The sequence below is a fragment of the Rousettus aegyptiacus genome, unplaced genomic scaffold (assembly GCF_014176215.1).
Source record: "Rousettus aegyptiacus isolate mRouAeg1 unplaced genomic scaffold, mRouAeg1.p scaffold_m13_p_11, whole genome shotgun sequence".
NCBI classification, from domain to species: Eukaryota; Metazoa; Chordata; class Mammalia; order Chiroptera; family Pteropodidae; genus Rousettus; species Rousettus aegyptiacus.
The window spans coordinates 72013571-72033395 of NW_023416286.1; the positions used below are offsets into that span (position 1 = coordinate 72013571).

The following is a 19825-nucleotide window of genomic DNA, read 5'->3' on the forward strand; positions in this document are numbered from 1 at the left end:
GAGAATCAAGCAATAATCTTTCTCATGCTTACCTTTACATTTTCACTCAATTTAAGGTAAATCTTTGGTTAAATATTACCAATGTCTAAATCACTGGTTTCTCAAAATAAGAAAAAAAAATCTGTTTAGACTCCATGTGATGAAGTTAATCAAAAGCACAGTCTATATGATCCTGGTTCCAATTCATAGTCCTACAATCATGTGACCTTGAGTGAATTTCTGAGAATTCATTTAGCTACCTATAAAATCATGAAAAATTATTCCTAACTCAAAGACTGCTGGGAGTAAATAAGATCATGTAAATGAGGTGCTTAGTATAAGTCATAGGTTCTATAATAGGTAGCTGATACTGTATTTTGAATTACAGATGAGGGATGTAAATATTTACATTAAAATGATTTGGTTGTGCTCTTGATCCTTATAGCTAGGATTACTAAAATACAATTAAATAACTTAAAACGTAATTTCCAAATGTATAAAAAAATATTCCGTGAGCTCAACTTGTGGCAGATATTGTGATGGTACTGAAACAACATACAATTCTGTCCCTATCCTGAAAAAGAAATTAATTCCCATGAAATTATCAGTAACTCATGAAATTCTCTGTGTGATCAAGTGCTCAGTTGTGTTTAATAGTCTTACAGTGCTTGAGGAAAAGGAAGATATCCATCTCAGTGAGGCTTAGAATAGACACCCAGGACTGGGTGGAGGAAAGGTGAATGGGGAGGAAGAGAAAGTGGCTGCATTTGTAGGGTCTCTATGTATGGTGAGAAGAAGGCTTGTGTAAGAAAAGCAGGTTCAAACCGAACAAAATATTCATACTCCAAACGAATATATGGAGCACCCGTCTAATTCCTTGTTCACACGGCACTGTATGTTGTTACTTCGCTCAGCTTTGAAACAACTGGATGCTGACCTTGTTTTTACCCAGACAGGGCGGATAAGTACTGCGCTCAAAACAGCCCGATTTGGAATTAGCACTCACAACCCTGGACCGCATCTCTCATTCCTTTCGCCTTACTCCTTAATCATGCTCTTTAGACCATGTTTCACACTTAAAGTTCAACTTTTAAAATAGAAATTGATTTTCTACTTCTACTTACACAGGAAATATTGCATAGGAGTAAAAAATGCAAAGTTTCGCCCTGTCTATGCCATTAACCACCTGTGAAGTCAAGAATGAGCCACCTAGTCTCTAAATAAGTTGTTTCACGGAAGAGTTCCTTCTAGGCCTGAAATTTCACGAATCTAACCAGTTGACTGGAGGACAGCAGAGTGATATCCGATACATATTACACAACCTGAATTTCTGACTTTTGTTTTATACAATTGTTGGGCAAAACTGTCAGTCTCTATTATTTCTCTCTATCCCACAAAACTGAATTCAAGGAAGGATAGGAAGAATTTATTTTATGCCTCCGCCTGATAAATATTATCCTGAATTTTAATGGCAACTTTCTGATTATTTTCATGTCCCCTATAGGCATAAGGTCCCTCAACAGCATAAAAATCCCAGAGGTGGACTGACAGTAACACTTCAGGACACTGGAAGAGAGAGTAGCCGCTGCTACAGACAATAAGGGAGGAATTTTAGTCCTCTCCTAGGGCGGTGAGAGGGCTCGAGACGAAAGGGTCGTGCCCTTCCGTGTTGAGGGCGACCGCGACTTGAAATTGAAAGGGGGCGGGGGGAGGGAGGGAGACAGAAACAGGGCAAAGAACAGCATCTCCAAACCAACCAGGTCTTAGATATCACGCGGGGTATTTAAAGGAAAGTTGCAGTAGGCATTAAAAGTCCAGGTTAACACCTTTAATACAAGGGCATCACGGAGTGCGTAGAAACTTGCGCTTGGGTTAGGCTCATGGTTTGAAGAACTCAGAACTATGACAAATAAAGTACCTCTCGCATCTTCCGCTGGGAACTGACCGCCCTGTCCAGCGGGCAGCTTCTGCTGATGCTGTCCAGGCATCGCCCAAGGGGAAAGGTTGCGGCGCGGTGGGAAGACGCGGGAGGAGTCTGGCGGTGATTGATGGGGAAGGGACGAATGAATAAAAGTACTTGTCTAGGCACAGCAAAGAGCCTGAGTAAGCTGTGGAGCTGCACGGTCTGGCATTCCCTGAGCGTTTCGTCAGAGCCAGACCCGCCTGCCGCTGAAGGGGAGGCGTGCTCTGCACCGGGGAGCAGGGAAAATCGAGGCGTGAGAGCGGAGCACGTCCCGGGAAAGAGGTCCTGGCCGGTCGCTTTGCGCCTGGCGCGTCCCATCCGAGAGGTAAACATTCTGATTTGGTGTCAAATTAAAAGCAGTGATTGAACCTTGTCCTGGGGTTCAGCTTGGATTACTAGTTTGGGAAATTATATATGTAACTGATATGTATATACATATCAGTTACATATATAATGTATACACATACATACACACATACATACATATATGTGTGTATGTGCATATATATGTGCGTGTATATATATATTATATATACAAATTTTTAAAATAAAACGTATAGACACAGCGAATGGATGTTGGCGTACGAGAGGGCGTCTGAGTGTTTGAAGTCACTTGGGGGGACAGACGCTCTGAAGTTAATGCTGATAGTCTTCCCAAGTCGAACCGAGTTGAGAAGTCGCAGATTTTCCGAGTCAGCCCGCGCACTCCTGCGGGCCTCGGGGAACCTGAGCTCAGGCAGCGGGGGAGAAGCGGCTTTCACCCACCAGGAGGAGTCTTGGAGTTCAGACACGGGTTGTCTGGGTTCCCGAAGGAGCAAATTGCAGAAACTGGCACATACCCTTGGCCTCTGGGTGCCTTGATTCTCCCTGTCCCCAGAGTCCTTAGCCAGAATGTATACGCTCCCTCGGGGCACACCAAGGAGCTCAAAGCTTTGCCTTGGACATCCATGCTTCCCTCCCTGACACACCCCTTCCAGAATGTCCCGCCCCACTGAGAGACTTTTACCACTGGAGATGGAGGGGAGAAGGGGAGGGACGCAGGGGAGAAAAACCACCGAGAAAACTGGTTCTGGAGGACAGTCTAAAGGCGCAGGCTGGTGGCACTCGCCAGTTTCCCACTGGCGCGCAAACTTGAGTTATTTTTGCATGCGGGTAGTAGCGGCGAGGTTGGACTCTGCGCCAGCGGTTTGCGGGGGCGTGGCTGGGGTAGCTGAACCAAGTGTCCTGTCTTCCTTCCCCTGCTGGTCTCCAGACTCTGTAAGCTGTGGAGCGGCCACCCGACTCCCACTGGAGCAGATAGCATCATGCACCAGCTGCCAAGCATGTGCGGACGGGCCCTGGTGGCGCTGCTGATCCTTGCCTGCGTGGCGGAGGTCCAGGGAGAAGAGAGGGGATTCCCGTCAGCTGGGGCCACTCCGCTGCTTCTGGGGACCGGAGAGATCAAGGCGTCCCCCACTAAGACCTCATGGCCGAGGGAGTCCAACGTCAGCTTGCAGCTGTCATCAGTACCTCCGCAGATTCCTGAGACGGAGAAACCGGCAAGAGCCCCTCCACGGACCCTCGCCCCGCCCCCGTGTGAAGGAACCATTGAGATCAAAGAAACTTTCAAATACATCAACACAGTGGTGTCCTGCCTAGTGTTCGTGCTGGGCATCATCGGGAACTCCACGCTGCTGAGAATCATTTACAAGAACAAGTGCATGAGAAATGGCCCCAATATCTTGATAGCCAGCCTGGCTCTGGGAGACCTGCTGCACATCATCATTGACATCCCCATCAGTGTCTACAAGGTAAAGGGAAACTGCTAATATCGCGATGAGAAAGCAACTGGTTAGGGAGAGGGAGATGGGAGAGACTTTGGAGGGAGCTTATTCAGGAAGATCCATCCCTCCTAAAAGTCAGCAACCATTGCAAACAAATGAGCTATCGGTCTTCAGTACCAAAGCTAAGCCTAGAACAAGTGCAGTCCCCAAAGGCATCAACATCCTTGGGAATGTTTAGAAATGAGATTTTATAGCCTCAGACCTACTCTGGGGTGGGGCATAATACTCTCTCTCTCTCTCTCTCTCTCTCTCTCTCTCTCTCTCTCTCTCTCTCTCTCTTATTTATTTATTTGTCTATTTATCTATTTATTTATTTATTTATTTATTTTCAAAGCTCTCCATGTGATTAGGATGAACTGTAAAGTTTGAAAACCGTGTGTGCTGAAGGGTCTTGTCCCTAAGTCCAGCTCACTGGGTACATTATCTCTAAGGTTTGGTCCATGAACTGGCAAAATTGATATCACTCAAGAGCCTGTTAGAATGACAAGTCTACCCCAGACTTGCTAAATCAAACTTGTGCATCTTAAGATATCTAGTTGTTGTATATGAACAATAACCTTAGGAAGCATTTTCTTGGAGGACCCTGAAAGTAGAGGGACTGGTATTCGTTTTTAGGAAATAAATGGCCTAAAAGAAAGAGACACAGACTGGTGGGTGGAAGAACACAGGTCCTCTGCTGTGTATAACTGCATTGTTCCTACTTTTTATTGAATGCCTGCAGTAAGGCAAGCACTGGAATAGATGTATTACATTTTTACTCTTTAAGACAACCCACAAACATATATTACTCCATTTTACAGATGATTAATAGGATGTTCAAGGTTTCACAATGAGTAAAATGAAAGTAGGAATCAGGCTAATCTGTCAGGTTCCAAAGTACTAGCCAGCCACACCCCCATAGGTTACTTCATGGACAAGACCAAGAGCACTCGACTTTAAGTATGTAAAGAATAGTGTCAGTAGCTAACATTATTGTGTGATCACCAGAGGGAACAGGCATGGAGAGCAAGGTCAGAAGATAAACTTCGGCACTATTTGACACCGGGTTGCTTTGGATCTCTGGACACATCCTAATATTCCGGAGCCTCAGTTATCACAAGCCATTCCTTAAATCTCCCTTCATGAATCTCTGGAAATTCTAATCCAAATAGCCATATTTTAAGGAAATTCTAGAGATTTCTGAGGTTTAGAGACAGGATTCAGGTCAGGAACAAGGCCCGAGAAGGAACTATTTCCAGAAATAGGTGATAAATAGAAAAATTCTAAAATTCTGCATGACGATTGGTTCTTATGAACTCTGGGTTTGCCAGGAGAAGCACAGTCTGAAATGAGTCTCTTCAATGCAATCACAGCTCCTTTTGGGTCAGAAGTGACCCATTTACTCCTTAAGGAGTCCCACAGACCAAGTCTTACTGTTCCAATCTGGCAGAGGAATTTTAATTCAATTCATCGAAACCGACGAGAAACATCAGAGTACCAAGTGTCGTGAGAAATTTTAAAATAAATGAAGTAAGATCCTTCTTAAAGAAGAGGTTACATCTAGTTCTGCTAGTATTGCACAGAATTTTGTGACAGGCCTGTGTAGGGAGGTTCCAGGAAACCCCACACATCTAGCCTGGTCAGAAACCTTCCTAAGCCTGCACTAGAAGTGTTATGTGGAAGGAGAGGCTAAGAAAACTCTGGTGTTGCTTTCAGGCATGAGTAAATCATCTCTTCCAGGACCATCCTACTTTCTCTATTTAGTCAAATTATTACGCTCAGTAAGTCACAGAATATTTGACTCCCAAGGGGACACACAGATTTTATTTTCATTTCAAATTCCTTTATGATTTCCCTAGGAAGTTACATACTTTTGCCTGAAGCTATTTAGTCTGTTAAAGCTGTGTTTTCACTTCTGAAATAAACAAACTAATAAATCATTACAAATATGACCATCTCCTTTTCTATATTGGTCATAAACAAATCCATTACAAAGAGTTAGGTCCCATCACTCGGTTTACCATCATTGAACCCCACATGGTAGCTTTTGGTTGATTTTTGTAGTATGCATAAATAGGTGACACGAGGCATAACGTAACAATGGCAACCATTTGTTATGCACTAGGTACTTGGTTTATTTCATTAAATCATTGTGACAACCTTATGGAGGAGGTACTGTTATCATCCCTGTTATACGGGGAAACTGTGAAGATTGCCCAATGTCACCCCACTAGAAAGCGATGAAAGCAGACTTAAAGCCAGGACACCTGGCCCCACCTGCGGGCCTCCCTGGCCTCCTGCACTGAGCCCTTCTCCCACCTGGAGTGTTGTTAGGGCCTCATAGGAGTGCTTCAGTGAAATTGTGTGACACACTACCACACAGTAGGATACTTGGTAAGCATTTTCAGTTTCAATTTGAGTCATCTGAAGATCTCTCTCTCCAAAAATCCCATTCAGATGATCCGTAGTGTGTAATATTGATAATAGCATTGTTATTCTAAAAGCTTTGTTTACTGAAACACCTAATCCAGGACTAGATAGAAGTTATTTATTACCCTAAATAATTATAACATCATATAAGTAAGTTTTTAAAAATGCATTTATTATTTCTGAGTAGTCACGTATTATACTTCACAGAAAGTAATTTAAGTGAATTACGAATGCCATTTAAATTTATCCTGAAGTAGGGGACTTGAATCTCTAAGCCAGTGATTTCTATTTTTTTTTTTTTTTTGGAGAATGTTATCATTCTCTTTGAGAATCAAGAAAATTGTTTCTATTATGTATAATTAATACATGATATATAATGTATATAATTATAATTAACATATAATGTATTACAATATACATCTATATGTACACATTCGTAATTTCTGAGTATTCATAAAACCCTCCAACTCATCTGTTGGCAAACCCAGGGGCCCGGAAATGTCAAAATAAATCTATTACATTTTGATCTGGAGTTCAGTAAATCTAGAGTTCAATAATGTTAACGAACCCAAAAAAGGCCAAAATTCTTGCTGGAAGCTACAGTCCTTAATAGCGCTGGACAGTGAGACAGGACATCGCAGGGAGGTGCTGCCCTGAGGGGATGACCAACCCGTCCTGCCTCCCTCACGGAACTGGGTCTCTGGAAACCTGTAGGTAGAGTCAGTCTTCCTCACCATGGAATCCAGTGTTGGAGGCCAGAGAGGCATCACAGGACATTCAGCAAATTAAAGCTGTTCCAGTGCTTGAAGTATTTATGTAAACATGTTGAAAATAAAAGCCCCTTTATCCTCCTCAGCAGCACTCACTAGGGCTGTTACACACTATATTACATAAGACCATCCAGAGGAAAACTGAAAAATGCAATTATCCAAAGATATTTAAAATATATATAGATGGGTATGTTTATGCATATATATAAATATATTAAATGTTCTAAGTATGTATAGATACATAAGTACATGAATATCTTTTGTCACAGTATCTAGCACATAGTAAGCAAATAAGTGAGTGTGTGTATGTGTGTATGTGCATGTAAATAAGAAAGGAAATTTATTTGTGTTTTTTTTTCAGCTTTATCACCATGACTACAAATAACATCTTTGTACATATGGCTTTGCACACATGTGTGATTCTATCTGAAGGGTAAATATCTAAAGTTAAAATTACTAAATCAAAGGATATGTGCATTTGTAATTCTGATAGATATTGCCATATTATGGGCCAAAGTTATTGTTTTACTCTTAGTTTGAATCACTATTTTATACATCTCCATAGAGATATACATATATTGATGTCTATCTCTAATATATACATGGATCAACATGCCAATAGTTACATGGTGTATATACGTACCAGACCCAAAAGCCAGGTTTAAGTTATCTGATATGATGATGCCTTATTCACAAGCTACTTATTTATATCCTTCATGTATAAACTAAAATGATTGGGGTAATCTAGATGTTTGATGCCTACGAGAGCCTATCTTACTACTAAATTATAGTAGTGCCGATGCCAAAGCTATGTGGGAAGCAAAAGAACTGGGTGCACTTGTGGATGTTATGGAGGTTTTTATGTTGTTGCTTGGTTGGTTAGTTGGCTTAGATTCGTTTGATTTAGCAGTGATATTTAACAAGCCTTGATTGTCAGTTGAAGTTAAAATTTCTTTAATTTATTTTAACTTCTCAAGAAGTTGAAATTTCCTGAGCAAAGAATGAGTTTTAAAATTATTTATGAATTTTAGTTAACAATTTCGCTCCATGTGCTCTATTTACATAGATAACTGAGTTAATATAGTTAATTCTCAAATATAGCTTCCTTTATGTGTAAGCAAATTGCTTTTGAAAACAAATTTGTTTCTAAACTGATAAGGCAAATATTGATATGGACATCAGTTTGATAAAATCTGAGTGTGATCAGATGTCCAGTGGTGATGGAGAGCTTTTTGAACATTAGGCTGGTGACCTATTGGAGCGCTCTTAGATGGCTTTGTCGTTAAGACTTTGTAGGCTGCCGTTAGAGGCCAGGAGGCTGCCTTCATACCTCTGAGAGGCAAAACTGCCAATCTTTAACGTTTAACTGGTTAAGGTAGAGTATATCTAACATTAAAATGCTGGCATGTCAAAATGTGGAATTGCTTCACTGAACCAACAAATGAGTTTTGAGTCAAGTGACCTTGTCAGGTAATCATATATTTTCTGCTTGTGACACGATCAAAACTACCCTCCCGAGCAAAGTCACCTTTCTCACTATTTGATCTTAGACTACTTCTAGTACTTAACAAGTTTGTGTATAATTAACTAGTTTCATAGTTAGAGCTAGAAGTTAATGGAACACCATCAAATTTAATTTTCGAAGTTATAATTTTTCAATTAGTAAACAGAAGTCTATTTGTATGGAGCAATACCAGAGGTAAAGGTGTCATTGGGTAAGAAACTCTAATTTCTTCCAAGGTAATAATACTGTTTCCATTTCCATTAAGTAAGTGAGATCTTTTACTAATATCTTAGTAATATTTTGAGATGTTTTAAAAGCATTTTGAACCCAAAATGTAACTTAGATAACTTTTGAGATTCATTTATTTAAAGCAAAAAAAAAAAAAAAAAAAAAAAAATTTAAGGAGCACCAATTAAGCACATTTAGAATATTAGCTTTGAAAAAATATTAATAGGGGGAGATAGGGTAAAAGAGGTCAAATATGTAAAATTGGAAGTTATGCAAATTACATCAAGTGAAAAATAAATAATAAATAAATAAAATGAGAAATAAAAAGTGTTAATAAAAGGTAAGATGATTACTCTGAATAACATCAATTTATTAAAAAATAAACTAACACCCTCGCCCACCTAGTGTAGTGTCTGCAGCAGTCAATGGCAGACAAATGCTTTTTGACAAAAGATTTATACATAAGATGTAAGGCAGGGAGATTTTTCTAATTCGCATTTTTATAACAGTCCGGATGAAAAAGAAGGGGAAAGTTTGCGTCCCTTTCTGTATAAGGATATTGGTCAAAACTAAATAAACAGGTCAATAGCAGAATTCAAATAACCCAGAAATTCAAATTTCATATTTCTAATTCACTGTTTCGCAGATGAATTCCCACAACGAAATGGTTGACAAACACTTGGCCTTGGGCAATGAAGTTACCTTAGATTAACTCCATGATACTTCTTGTGTTTGTCTTTAAATTACTACTTAGTCACTTCAGAAATCCAAGCTTCTTAAAATGTTAAGATAGTGTTTCTTTCCGCATGGTAAGGGTTATGTATTATAGGCTCTACATTTTTTCTTTGCTCACTTTAAAGGAGTTGTTCAAGTTTGAAGATATTTCCATAACTGTACAAGAGGATGACATAGCCAAGACCTTGTTGTGTCAGGGCCAGGGCACTGTGTTCTTCATTTCACAGACACACACACGCACAAGAAAAACCATATAAGGTTATCTCTGTGTGGGTAATATGCTATAGTTGATTATTTTTACAGAAACATGCCAAATGCTAATAAGTGATTAAGTGCTTTAAAGGGTGTTGACAGATAAAGCCTGAGCTGAAATAAGACTCAAGATGTAATTTATGATGTGAAACGTTCTCTTTCAGTGCTTTGCAAAGTTAAAAGGAGGCTGGTTATGTTTGGGAAAAAGCTAAGAGTTGTGTATGGGTGTATCTTAGCCAATAACTTCTCTAATTTTAGATTTTTTTTTTCCAATGCTTTTACTTCAGAGATTTATCATTTCACTTTCCCTATAGATCCTCTAGTATAAATGTATAGAAACAAGAAAATGACCAAACTGTATTTGCAGAAGTGAGAGAGGAAGATCATTCTTGAGTTAAAAATTTATTAGCAAAGTTGACTAAAACATAACTCAAGCAATTCTCTGTTCCTGAGACTAATAGCCATACTCATGCCTCCTGACCTGCATCCCCTCTCTACTTCCCTCCTCTTTAGCGCCATCATAGTTTCCACAAAGGGGGAAAACTTGCTCTGAGTGTTTACATTTTACACTGTCTTATCCCTGCTCCCTCAGTGTTTCAAAAATATTCTAAAGGTCTTTTGGATTTCATAGCAATCAAACATTTTCTCTTAGTAGCTTACCAGTATCCTTTAACGCATTCTCTGGATAAAATTAGATTCGAGTAAGACATGAGATTACTTAATAAGGTTTGCTGAATTCATTAAGTTTGAAAGTCTCTTTCTGAGCCTTGAGACCAACAGGTTATAATTCCTCAGTTCCTTCAGGTGTCATGGTGATCTCAGAAGAGCTAGCTCAGATGAGTGACTTTAATAATAGGTGAAGTAAACAACATATCATAATGCTTTAGGTGAGTCTTTCAAAATACGTCATGTGTCAATTAAAGTTTTTAAGCACAAACTGTGGGTAAATTTTTAAGTTCAGATAATAGGAGAGTAGCAATCCATTTATTATTTTCCTGTTACAGGCTTGGGAATAAATTTCATTATAACATTGATAGGTAAATATATTTAAGGTGAACTTAAATTTCTCCTATGACATATATTTTTAAATCTTTTTTAATATTTCTTTGTTTCTCTTAGAGATTTTGTTTCAAGGAGCTTAATTCATATTTATGGACTCATTGTTCCATTTCAGCAAGTCATAAGAATCTTTCCAGAGTGAAAAGACCTCTGTTTTGTGGGTGTGCACACAACAGATTCCCAGGAAGAAAGTTTCTGCCTTGCACAACTCCAGGGGACACTGCTCACATTTTTGTCTATTTAAATATCATTCTTCTATTTAAATAGAAGCTGACATTTTTTTCTGACCTGCGTAGTTCTAACTCACATTACTTAATCTTTAAGTGATTAAGTGTATTTTAATGGGTTCGGGATGGAACTTATAATTGATATTTGTCCCTTAAGGCACAAGTAAAATAAATGTATATCAAGAAAATATTTATTATGTACTCTACCAGTAGATTATCTTAAATTCTATATGTACATGTGAATAAAAGAAAGAAAGGGAGATCTGACGTGGAAATCCTTGAATGAGGATTAAAATGCTAGTTTAAATGCAGAAAAACTCTTATCTGCTACAGGAAACAGATAAAACCAGAATACGCCCTTTTCCACACCACTCCATTATTTCCCTCTTTGACTGTTACTGTAAAAACATAATGCCAGACTTGAATGAAATGCTCATAGTGCATCACGAAATGGAACAGACAGCAATTTGGCAAAGTAACCCTGGTTCATCTTCGTTAACACATTGCTCACTCGCTCTCTTAAATGATCACCTCTTACAGTGTCTCTATGTTGACTGCATCCATCTCCACCAAACTTACAACTAAAGCTCCTCACAGAATTCATTAGATAGTGAGAAACAGTAGGTACTGTTTTTTATTAGTCATTTCCTTGACAGGCTTGAGTAGAAGAGAGAGAATGGGAGAGGAAATTTTGCTTTTCACCTTTTCCAGCCTGTTTGGAAGGTAGCACTCCAACAAGAGAACATCCCGCTCTCACACCCCAAGGTCCTGGCTCTATTTGACAATAAGACCTGAGCATCTGGAAGAGAGGAGGACATGGACTAGACAATACAAAAAAAATAAATGCCCGGTCATCTTAATTCTCTAAATAATTTGTTTAGAATATGAGGGTGAAAAGCCCATAACAAAAGTTTTATCAGAAGATTTCTGACTTGCAATCAAATTCATTCATTCATCTATTCACTCATTCATTCACTATTATTCAATAAGCATTTGATGAGTGAGCACTGTGTGTCAGGCTCTGTGCTAGGAATGAATGTTACATGATATTCTGAAACAAATAAGCAGTTAAAGCTCAGTGTTTACTCTTAATAAAAAATATAGGGAACATGGTTCTATAGTGCAGTGGTTAGCATGTCTACTTTACATGCAGAAGGTCCTGAGTTCACATCCCAGGGAAGCCATGGTCCATGGTCTACGGCCATGCCATCCTGAACAAGCCCTATCCCATCTGATCTTGAAAGCTAAGCAGGGTTGGTCCTGATTAGTACTTGAATCGGAGACCACCTAGGAAGACCGGGTACTGTAAGCATAAATTAATTAATTAATTAATTAATAATAAATAAATAAATAAATAAATAAATGTTGAAAAATAGAGAAAATGGTATATAGGGTTAATAAGACAAATTAAACTTTGTTAGTGCAAGATGATTAACTGGCATTTCCTGACTTTATGGGGCTTGTTTCATTTGAGCATTAAGACTTGTGTGTATTACAAGGTTTTTTTCATTTAATTTCTCAAGAATATAATTTTTAATTAAAAAGAAAAATGAAAAATGTAAATCCCCCGTTAGAGAGATTTCATAGGATTCACTTAAGAATAACCTTAAAGAAAGGAAAGCTACTTTTTGTCCATGCTATTTATCCTTTCAGAAATTAAAAAAAAAGAAAAACTTTTATAATCTAAAAATAGTTACATAATTTAATATCAAACTTATTATTTGGATTCTGTTGCCTATTTCCTTTCTCAAACAGCTGTTCTAACATAAAGTTATAAAATTATGGCCATCCTGGAATAGAAACCTTATAATCATTATGGTCAAGTCTTTTTTTTAATCTAGTTTTAGTTAATTTATTTATTTGCGTTTATTCACACAAAAGAAACGTGCTAGGGAAGCAGTATAAGCATTAGGGGTAAGGGGTCAACACAAGCATAGATGATCATTTGACAAATGGATACTACATCGCTCATAGGACCCAAAGTAACAAAAGCTCTTAGATGAACTATAATAAAGTGAAAAATATTGTCAGTTATAGAGTATTTTCTAACTAGTTCACATTTGCTAAATATTAGGTACCATATATTCAAATTTAATTTTAAAGAGAACCTAAAAATTTAATTCATGTAGTAGGGACCTAGTAACAATATCAAATGCTAAAATTCTTTTCATGACAAGAGAAACTTGATTGACTATATGTTTGTTTTGTCTTTAGTATTTAGACCATGCCCTTAAGTTATCTAATTTAATGAAGTAAAGTCTAAAGAAGAAACTAAACATAAAGAATAAAAATGTGTTATTGCTGGGTTAAAGTTAGAGTTTCTCCCTCTTATAGCAAAGAGGATCCATTTCTTCTAATAGGAGGGAAGCTATATTGTTAGACTTCAAATTATGTGTGTTTTTGTCAACGAATAGTGAAATAATTATTAGAAATTATAAAAATCTATAATGATATTTCTTTAACAAATTTTAAAGAGGGCATCTTGGTTGAGAGTGATTTTTTTTAAAAAAACTTCATGGCTTTTTCCCATCCCAGGAATTTCTTTACCATTAAAAGAGAGATTGATGTCTTTACTATTTAATTTAAGCTCTAAGCACTAATTTACTCAGACTTTCTTGCTGGAGGCCACTAAGAAAGAGATGAACATCAGTAGTGGGCATGGTTTCTGTCACAGGCTATCAGCCTTCCCAGTGTCTCCACAAAGCCTTCTGGTCAGAGAGAGGCAGAGGTTGTCAAGTCATCTTTCCCACTACAAGATAACAGAAGTGACAGTAAGCACTCAGTCACGAGTCATTTGTTGCCACTAAGGACCAGTAGCATTCAGGTCTGAATTGAAAGCCTGAAATCCTGAAAAGCTGATGAAGGTTAATGCCTCCTATTTTGTGGTTTCTTTCTCTTTGGAAGGGTAGATTAGAAAATTAGAATCTCTTAGTTATGATTAGCTTTGTGACTATCTCTGTGTTGAATTTTCAGTTTGTGTTTCCTTGTCCCCTGTGATAACTTGGGTCAGAGGTTGGGCTGCAGGCCTCCCAGTGGTATGAAGAGCAATAATCCAATTTCCAGGCTGAGCCAAAAACAATAGTAACCTCAAAACCAGGCCTGGACTCAGTGTAGAGCTCATTTTCATTGGCCAGACTTCTTTCTTTTCAGTGGCCTGGACACTCATTCATCTTGATCAACCTGAATGCTGTACCTCTGTAACACTAATACTTGCATGTTTGGAAATAGTTAAGAGACAATAAAATGATTGAAATTTTCCAAATTTGGGGATATTGTATCAATCAAATAGCTAGGTAGTTAAAATAAAATTTTACTCTGCATCTAGATATTTTACCATTGTTAGACACATAGCTATGTGTTTAAAAATACTAATATTCATTTAATTCTAAATATTTCTTTTTTCTAAGATCAACTTCTTCAAAATACTACATATACAGAATCAGACCATGTGAGTTCAAATGTGACTCTATGACTAATTTGAATGAGTGACCAATGATAAATACATTAATTGTCAAATGAAGAACACCAAATTTCTCTAAAACTTAGGGACTTGAATAAACATTTATTATCTCACATTGTATCTATGGTTCAGGAATTTAGGAGCCACTGGCTCAGAGTCTCTCATGGAGGTGCAGCCAAGATATTGGCAGGGGCTGGAGTTCTCTAAAGGTCTGTGTCTAGGGCTGGAGCATCTTTTCATTCACACATTAGGCAAGGTAGTGTTTGCTGTTTTCAGGAGGCCTCAGTTCCTTACCATGTTGGTCTCTCCACAGAGATGTGTGAGTGTCCTCCTGGAGTGGTAACTGGCCTCCCGTAGAATGAGTGATCCAAGAGAGAGCAAGGAGGAAGCCATAAATGCCTTTTATAAACTAGACTCACACATCAGACATCATCCCTTTTCACTGCATCCTATTTGTTGAAAGCAAATATTAAGTTCAACCCACAGTCAAGGGGAAGGAAGTGAGATGTCACCTTTTGAAAGGAGGAGCTTAAAAAAATTGTGGACATATTTAAAATCAACATAACAAGTTGGTAAACTTCTAAGTGACTCAGTTTTGTTACCTATAAAATAGGGATAACAATAGTACTACCTCATAGACTTGCTGCGGAAATTCAGTGTAAAATGCTTAGGCTAGTGCTTAGCCCATTTGTAAGTGTCATACAGTGATAGTTTTGTTTTATTTTGTTTTGTTTTGTTTTGTTTTCCTGCTATATCTAAGAATGATTATATGGAATATTGTCTAGATAATTTATACCAAACTGGGTCTGTCAGAGTTCTTGAAACTGGTAGGAACCTTTTTATTTTTATGTTTCCAAGGGCAATTGGCAGTTCCTTCAAAACATCTTGAGTTTATAGCTAGTTCAGACCTGTGGCACCCCGAGTTTTCCCCCATTTCAGTAAATGGCCCACTATTTACATGGTAAATCTCTTTGAGTTTCCTAACTCCTCATATCTGACATTCAACTTGTAGAATGTCACTACTTTCAAAATATATCAAGTCGCTAACTCATACTCCTCAGCCCCAGGGTACCACAGGGTCCAGCTCACCACAAACATTCATCAAAGCTTCCTTTCTTGATCCCACATTCTATTATATGTTGAACAGAGTGGGGAAAAAAAATAAATGAGATCACTCTATTTCCTTTTTGAAAAGCCTTGCAATGGATTGCTTCAAAAAAAAAAAAAAATTCAACTCTTGCATCTACAACTTCATCACCTAGACGCTTAGCTTGGATCACTCAGCCACAGCCTTGATGGATTTCTTCCTGTCCCTTTAGCTCCCCAGGACCTTTGCACTAGCTCTTTCCTTTGCCTTGAATGCTCTTTTCATGGCTTCTTATTTTACTCAAGCATCTACTCAAAAGTTGCCTCTTTAGAGTAGCCTTCCAGAAAGCACCCTAAATCCCACCATACTCCCTTAATATGCTGATGCCCCTCCCATGTGACACCACATTAAATATTTGTGTGGTTTTGTCTGCTTCCCTCACTAGACTGTGAGCTTCATGAGAGCCGGGAGTTTGTCTCATTCACTGATGTACAGCCTGTACTGTGAATAGTGTCTTGCACATGGTGGATACTCAATACATGTTTACTGAGTGAATGAATAGACAAGCAGTTATAAGTCGATCAATTAATCCAGAAGTCACAAGGTAGAGGCTAGTCCACAGATATATTTTAACGCAATGTTTTTTAAAAATATGATTTAGTTTACGACTTTTCTATATCATGCAATTTCTTATAAAAATTCTTCTTTTTTTTTTTGGCTAAAAATCAAGAGATATATTTATTTGGAGTCCCTTAGCAGAAATCATGCCAGGTTTATTAGCATCTATTCCTTTTAGATAAGATTTACCCCAAACCTACCACTCCCAATTATCTTCCCGACACCAATGACCTTCTTACACTCAGCTCCCTGCATTCCTCTGTGTTACCTGCCTGGCCCTATAGGCTTTCAGGGCCCTAGAATAAGCATATTTGTTGTAAGTTTGCCAACATTTGTCCTACATGTCAGTGTAATTTTTCATGCTTAACTTAGAAATGAAATTAGTCCCATGTTGGAATTCCAAGTCATGTTCATTCTGTGTACGTTTCAGCCTTTGGTGCCATTCTTGTTACAGAACAATCACCCAACTTGACGAACTCCACAAAGAACCTTTGCTAGTGAAAGAACGGAAAGACGTAATTGTGTTTCAAAACAGATTTTACTTTTAGAAGATTATTTTTTAAAACATTAAAAAATAAACATAGATTCGAAATACTTTATTTTCAAAACTTCATGAACATTCAATCCAGATGTTTACCTAAAGTGATTCATTTACTAGGGCGGGGCACACCCAGTTGTCTTAAGAAAGAAAATAACTTAGTTTAAGAAAGAAAATAACTGAGCTTAACAATAGATAGTTGCATAGTCTGAAGTCAGATCAAGAGAAATATATGTATAATAGCAAGAACTATGTCTTTTGTTCATTGGATAGCCAGTGCCTATATACATTAGGGGTTTGAATATTTATTAAGCATCTGTTATGTGTCAGGACCTATATTAGGCAGTTGCAAGCCCATAGTCTGTCAAATACTTTAAGGGTGATAGACAGCAAAAACTACACAAAACAAACAAGTAAATATTATAACATAAGCAGTAGGAGTTGATAAGTGCTATAGATAAAAAGAAACGTGGGCTAGGGAAAGGGAGATGGGAACGCCTGGCTGGTTACTATTCTTCATAGTGTAGTCAGGGTAGGTGGTGTTGAAAAGATGAGATTTGAGCAAGACCTGAAGGAGGTAAGGAAGTTTGCCTGGTAGGTATGTAGGAAAGGAGCCTTCCAAGATAAGGAAAACCCAAGAGTAAAGCCTGAAGGCAGGAATGTGCTTCATGCGGTCCAGGAGCAGCATGCCTACCCTGGCTAAGTTACTATGCAGTCTAGTAGGTTGACCAGAGTAAAGAATAAGTATATGAATGCACACGCTATTCTCCCTTACTATGGAACATTTATCACCTATTTTTAATTAAGCTGTATTTTGATTTGGCCAAGAACTGAGCATTAGAGACTCCATGACAATATAAGAAAGAAATGTATTCAATGCCTCAGGTTCAATTTTGTAAGAGGAACTTAAGCAGCTGGCTCCAATTGACCTTGCGGTGGAGATCCTGACCCAAAGTTACTCTAGATGCGTAACTAATCCTCTGGAACTGGTTGCATTATTATTATTCCCAACACACTCTCCTGTTCCATGTATCAAACACTAGAGCTTTTCAAAGGAGTAGTCCATGAGGAAAAAAATTAGAACTGAAATTTATTTTCCTCTCCATGTTAATTACTCTCCACTAAGTACTTCAATTCAGAGGGTGCCTGGTGGAAATCTCCCTAACAGAGCTCCATGTCTCCTTATTGCAGCTTCTCGCAGAGGACTGGCCCTTTGGAGTTGAGATGTGTAAGCTGGTGCCTTTCATACAGAAGGCCTCCGTGGGAATCACGGTGCTGAGCCTGTGTGCTCTAAGTATTGACAGGTAAGACTGCACATTTAGGTCAGGTATGCTCAGGATGGCTATGTCACTCAGAAAATAAGCTATGTAATTCAACAAAGCCAGGCTTTGCCCACTTGACAAGCAATTCTATTTTGCACTTCAGATATCGAGCTGTTGCATCTTGGAGTCGAATTAAAAGAATTGGGGTTCCAAAATGGACAGCAGTAGAAATTGTTTTAATTTGGGTGGTCTCTGTGGTTCTGGCCATCCCTGAAGCCGTGGGTTTTGACATGATTACCACTGACTACAAAGGAAGTTATCTGCGCATCTGCTTACTTCATCCCATTCAGAAAACAGCCTTCATGCAGGTAACTTTTACTTCTCTTTTTCCTTTTAGTCCTTGCCTTATAATTATTTAGCTATTTTCCCCTTGATCTCTCCTTCTCGAGAAGCTTGATTTATGACTGTCCTTGGCATAAATTAAGAGTGGGACCCAGGACTGCGGGGTTAACAGTGACTAATGACCAAAGCTTCAAGAAGCTGGGTCACTACCTCTCCAAGAATCCCCTGGCACTCGGGGATACAGATAAACGAGGTTCACATAAAAGAATTGATCTGAATTTATAACTTTTCTACTCAAATTCCCACGAGGACTGACAACAGTGACATTTTCTGCATAAGACAACACAACAGTCATTAGAGGGAATAGATAGATGGTTCAGTGACTGATAAAATAGAAATCACTCTGGTATGGATGGATTCTGAATAGCCTGACCTCCTTCTGAAAAGAAAGCTGCCACTGCAAAGAAGTTTTCAACTTGGCCATTTATTCAAGAATGTTTAATCAGGAGATAGGAAAAGAATGTCAATGCCGGTCATCAGAAGATAGATCTTAAGTGTAAAAAGCTCTTTCCAACAGAATGAGTGAAGAGGAGTTAATGCAAAGAGGGTTCATCTAAGTGTCACCTGTAATTATTTTGCATTTTACATATAAGAAGACTATACAAAACTTTATGAATTGTACATATATCATGGTAATCAAAAGAATAAAGAGAGGCATCAATGTGGAATTGAGAATGAGATTGCTGTTTCCTTGTTTCTTATTAGTTAAAGGGGAAAAAGTACTGCATAGATTACATAAATTCTGCTCCAGCATAGATATATCTGAGGCAACAATTAAAAAAGAGAGAGAGAGAAAAAAATAAACAGAAAAAGAAGAGAAAAAGCATACGTCCTAAGCAGCTTTGATTTTTTTTTAAATTAATAGGTTAGATTTATATATTACTGAGTGACATGACTAATAGAGACCATTTCATATGTTTTTCCCATGAAACAAACTTGTTAAATAGTGAAAATTTTCCTTAAACACTGTGATGTCCTTACATATTCAGATGTGGTATTTAATACAAAGAATACCTTCAGAATAGCTGGCTTATATAAAAACAAAAATATCTGAATTACTAGATATTTTGAATTTTGTTCAACCGCTTAAACTCAATGCATAATTATAACATACTGCTTAAAGAATTAAAATTTTTTAGGTAAAGTTTGTTTTATTGAGTATAAGTATTTAATCATATGTTCAGTAGATATGGCATGAAAGATTCGACATAGTACTTACGAAATGGATCTACTTTAGATGATAATTATTCCTTGATGAATATTTTTAATTTAACATTTTTATATAAATTTATTTTACGATGGAGTATTAATACTAAAATTTTCTCTTTCTCAGTTTTACAAGACAGCGAAAGACTGGTGGCTATTTAGTTTCTATTTCTGTTTGCCATTGGCCATCACTGCATTTTTTTATACCCTGATGACTTGTGAAATGTTGAGAAAGAAGAGTGGCATGCAAATTGCTTTAAATGACCACTTAAAGCAGGTAAGAAAATAGAAATATTTGCTAAC

General features: G+C 37.9%; 1 protein-coding gene and 1 pseudogene across 4 annotated transcripts in view; both read left to right on the forward strand.

Moving 5' to 3' along the window:
* Window positions 1-2052: 2052 nt before the first annotated feature.
* The window catches only part of EDNRB (endothelin receptor type B), a 59972-nt gene continuing 42199 nt past the window's right edge, over window positions 2053-19825 (forward strand). For 3 of the 4 annotated variants that reach the window (XR_001597467.2, XR_001597466.2, XM_016149316.2), the window contains exons 1-5: window positions 2053-2267; window positions 3195-3732; window positions 17844-17956; window positions 18078-18282; window positions 19650-19799. Coding sequence is in view for 2 of the 4 variants with exons in the window: in XM_016149316.2 (XP_016004802.2) it covers window positions 3247-3732; window positions 17844-17956; window positions 18078-18282; window positions 19650-19799 (954 nt within the window). In the remaining 2 variants the exon portion in view is untranslated. The remainder of the gene's footprint in view (window positions 2268-3194; window positions 3733-17843; window positions 17957-18077; window positions 18283-19649; window positions 19800-19825) is intronic. The other variant, XM_016149315.2, reaches the window with a different exon arrangement.
* LOC118609764 lies at window positions 12143-12261 on the forward strand (annotated as a pseudogene).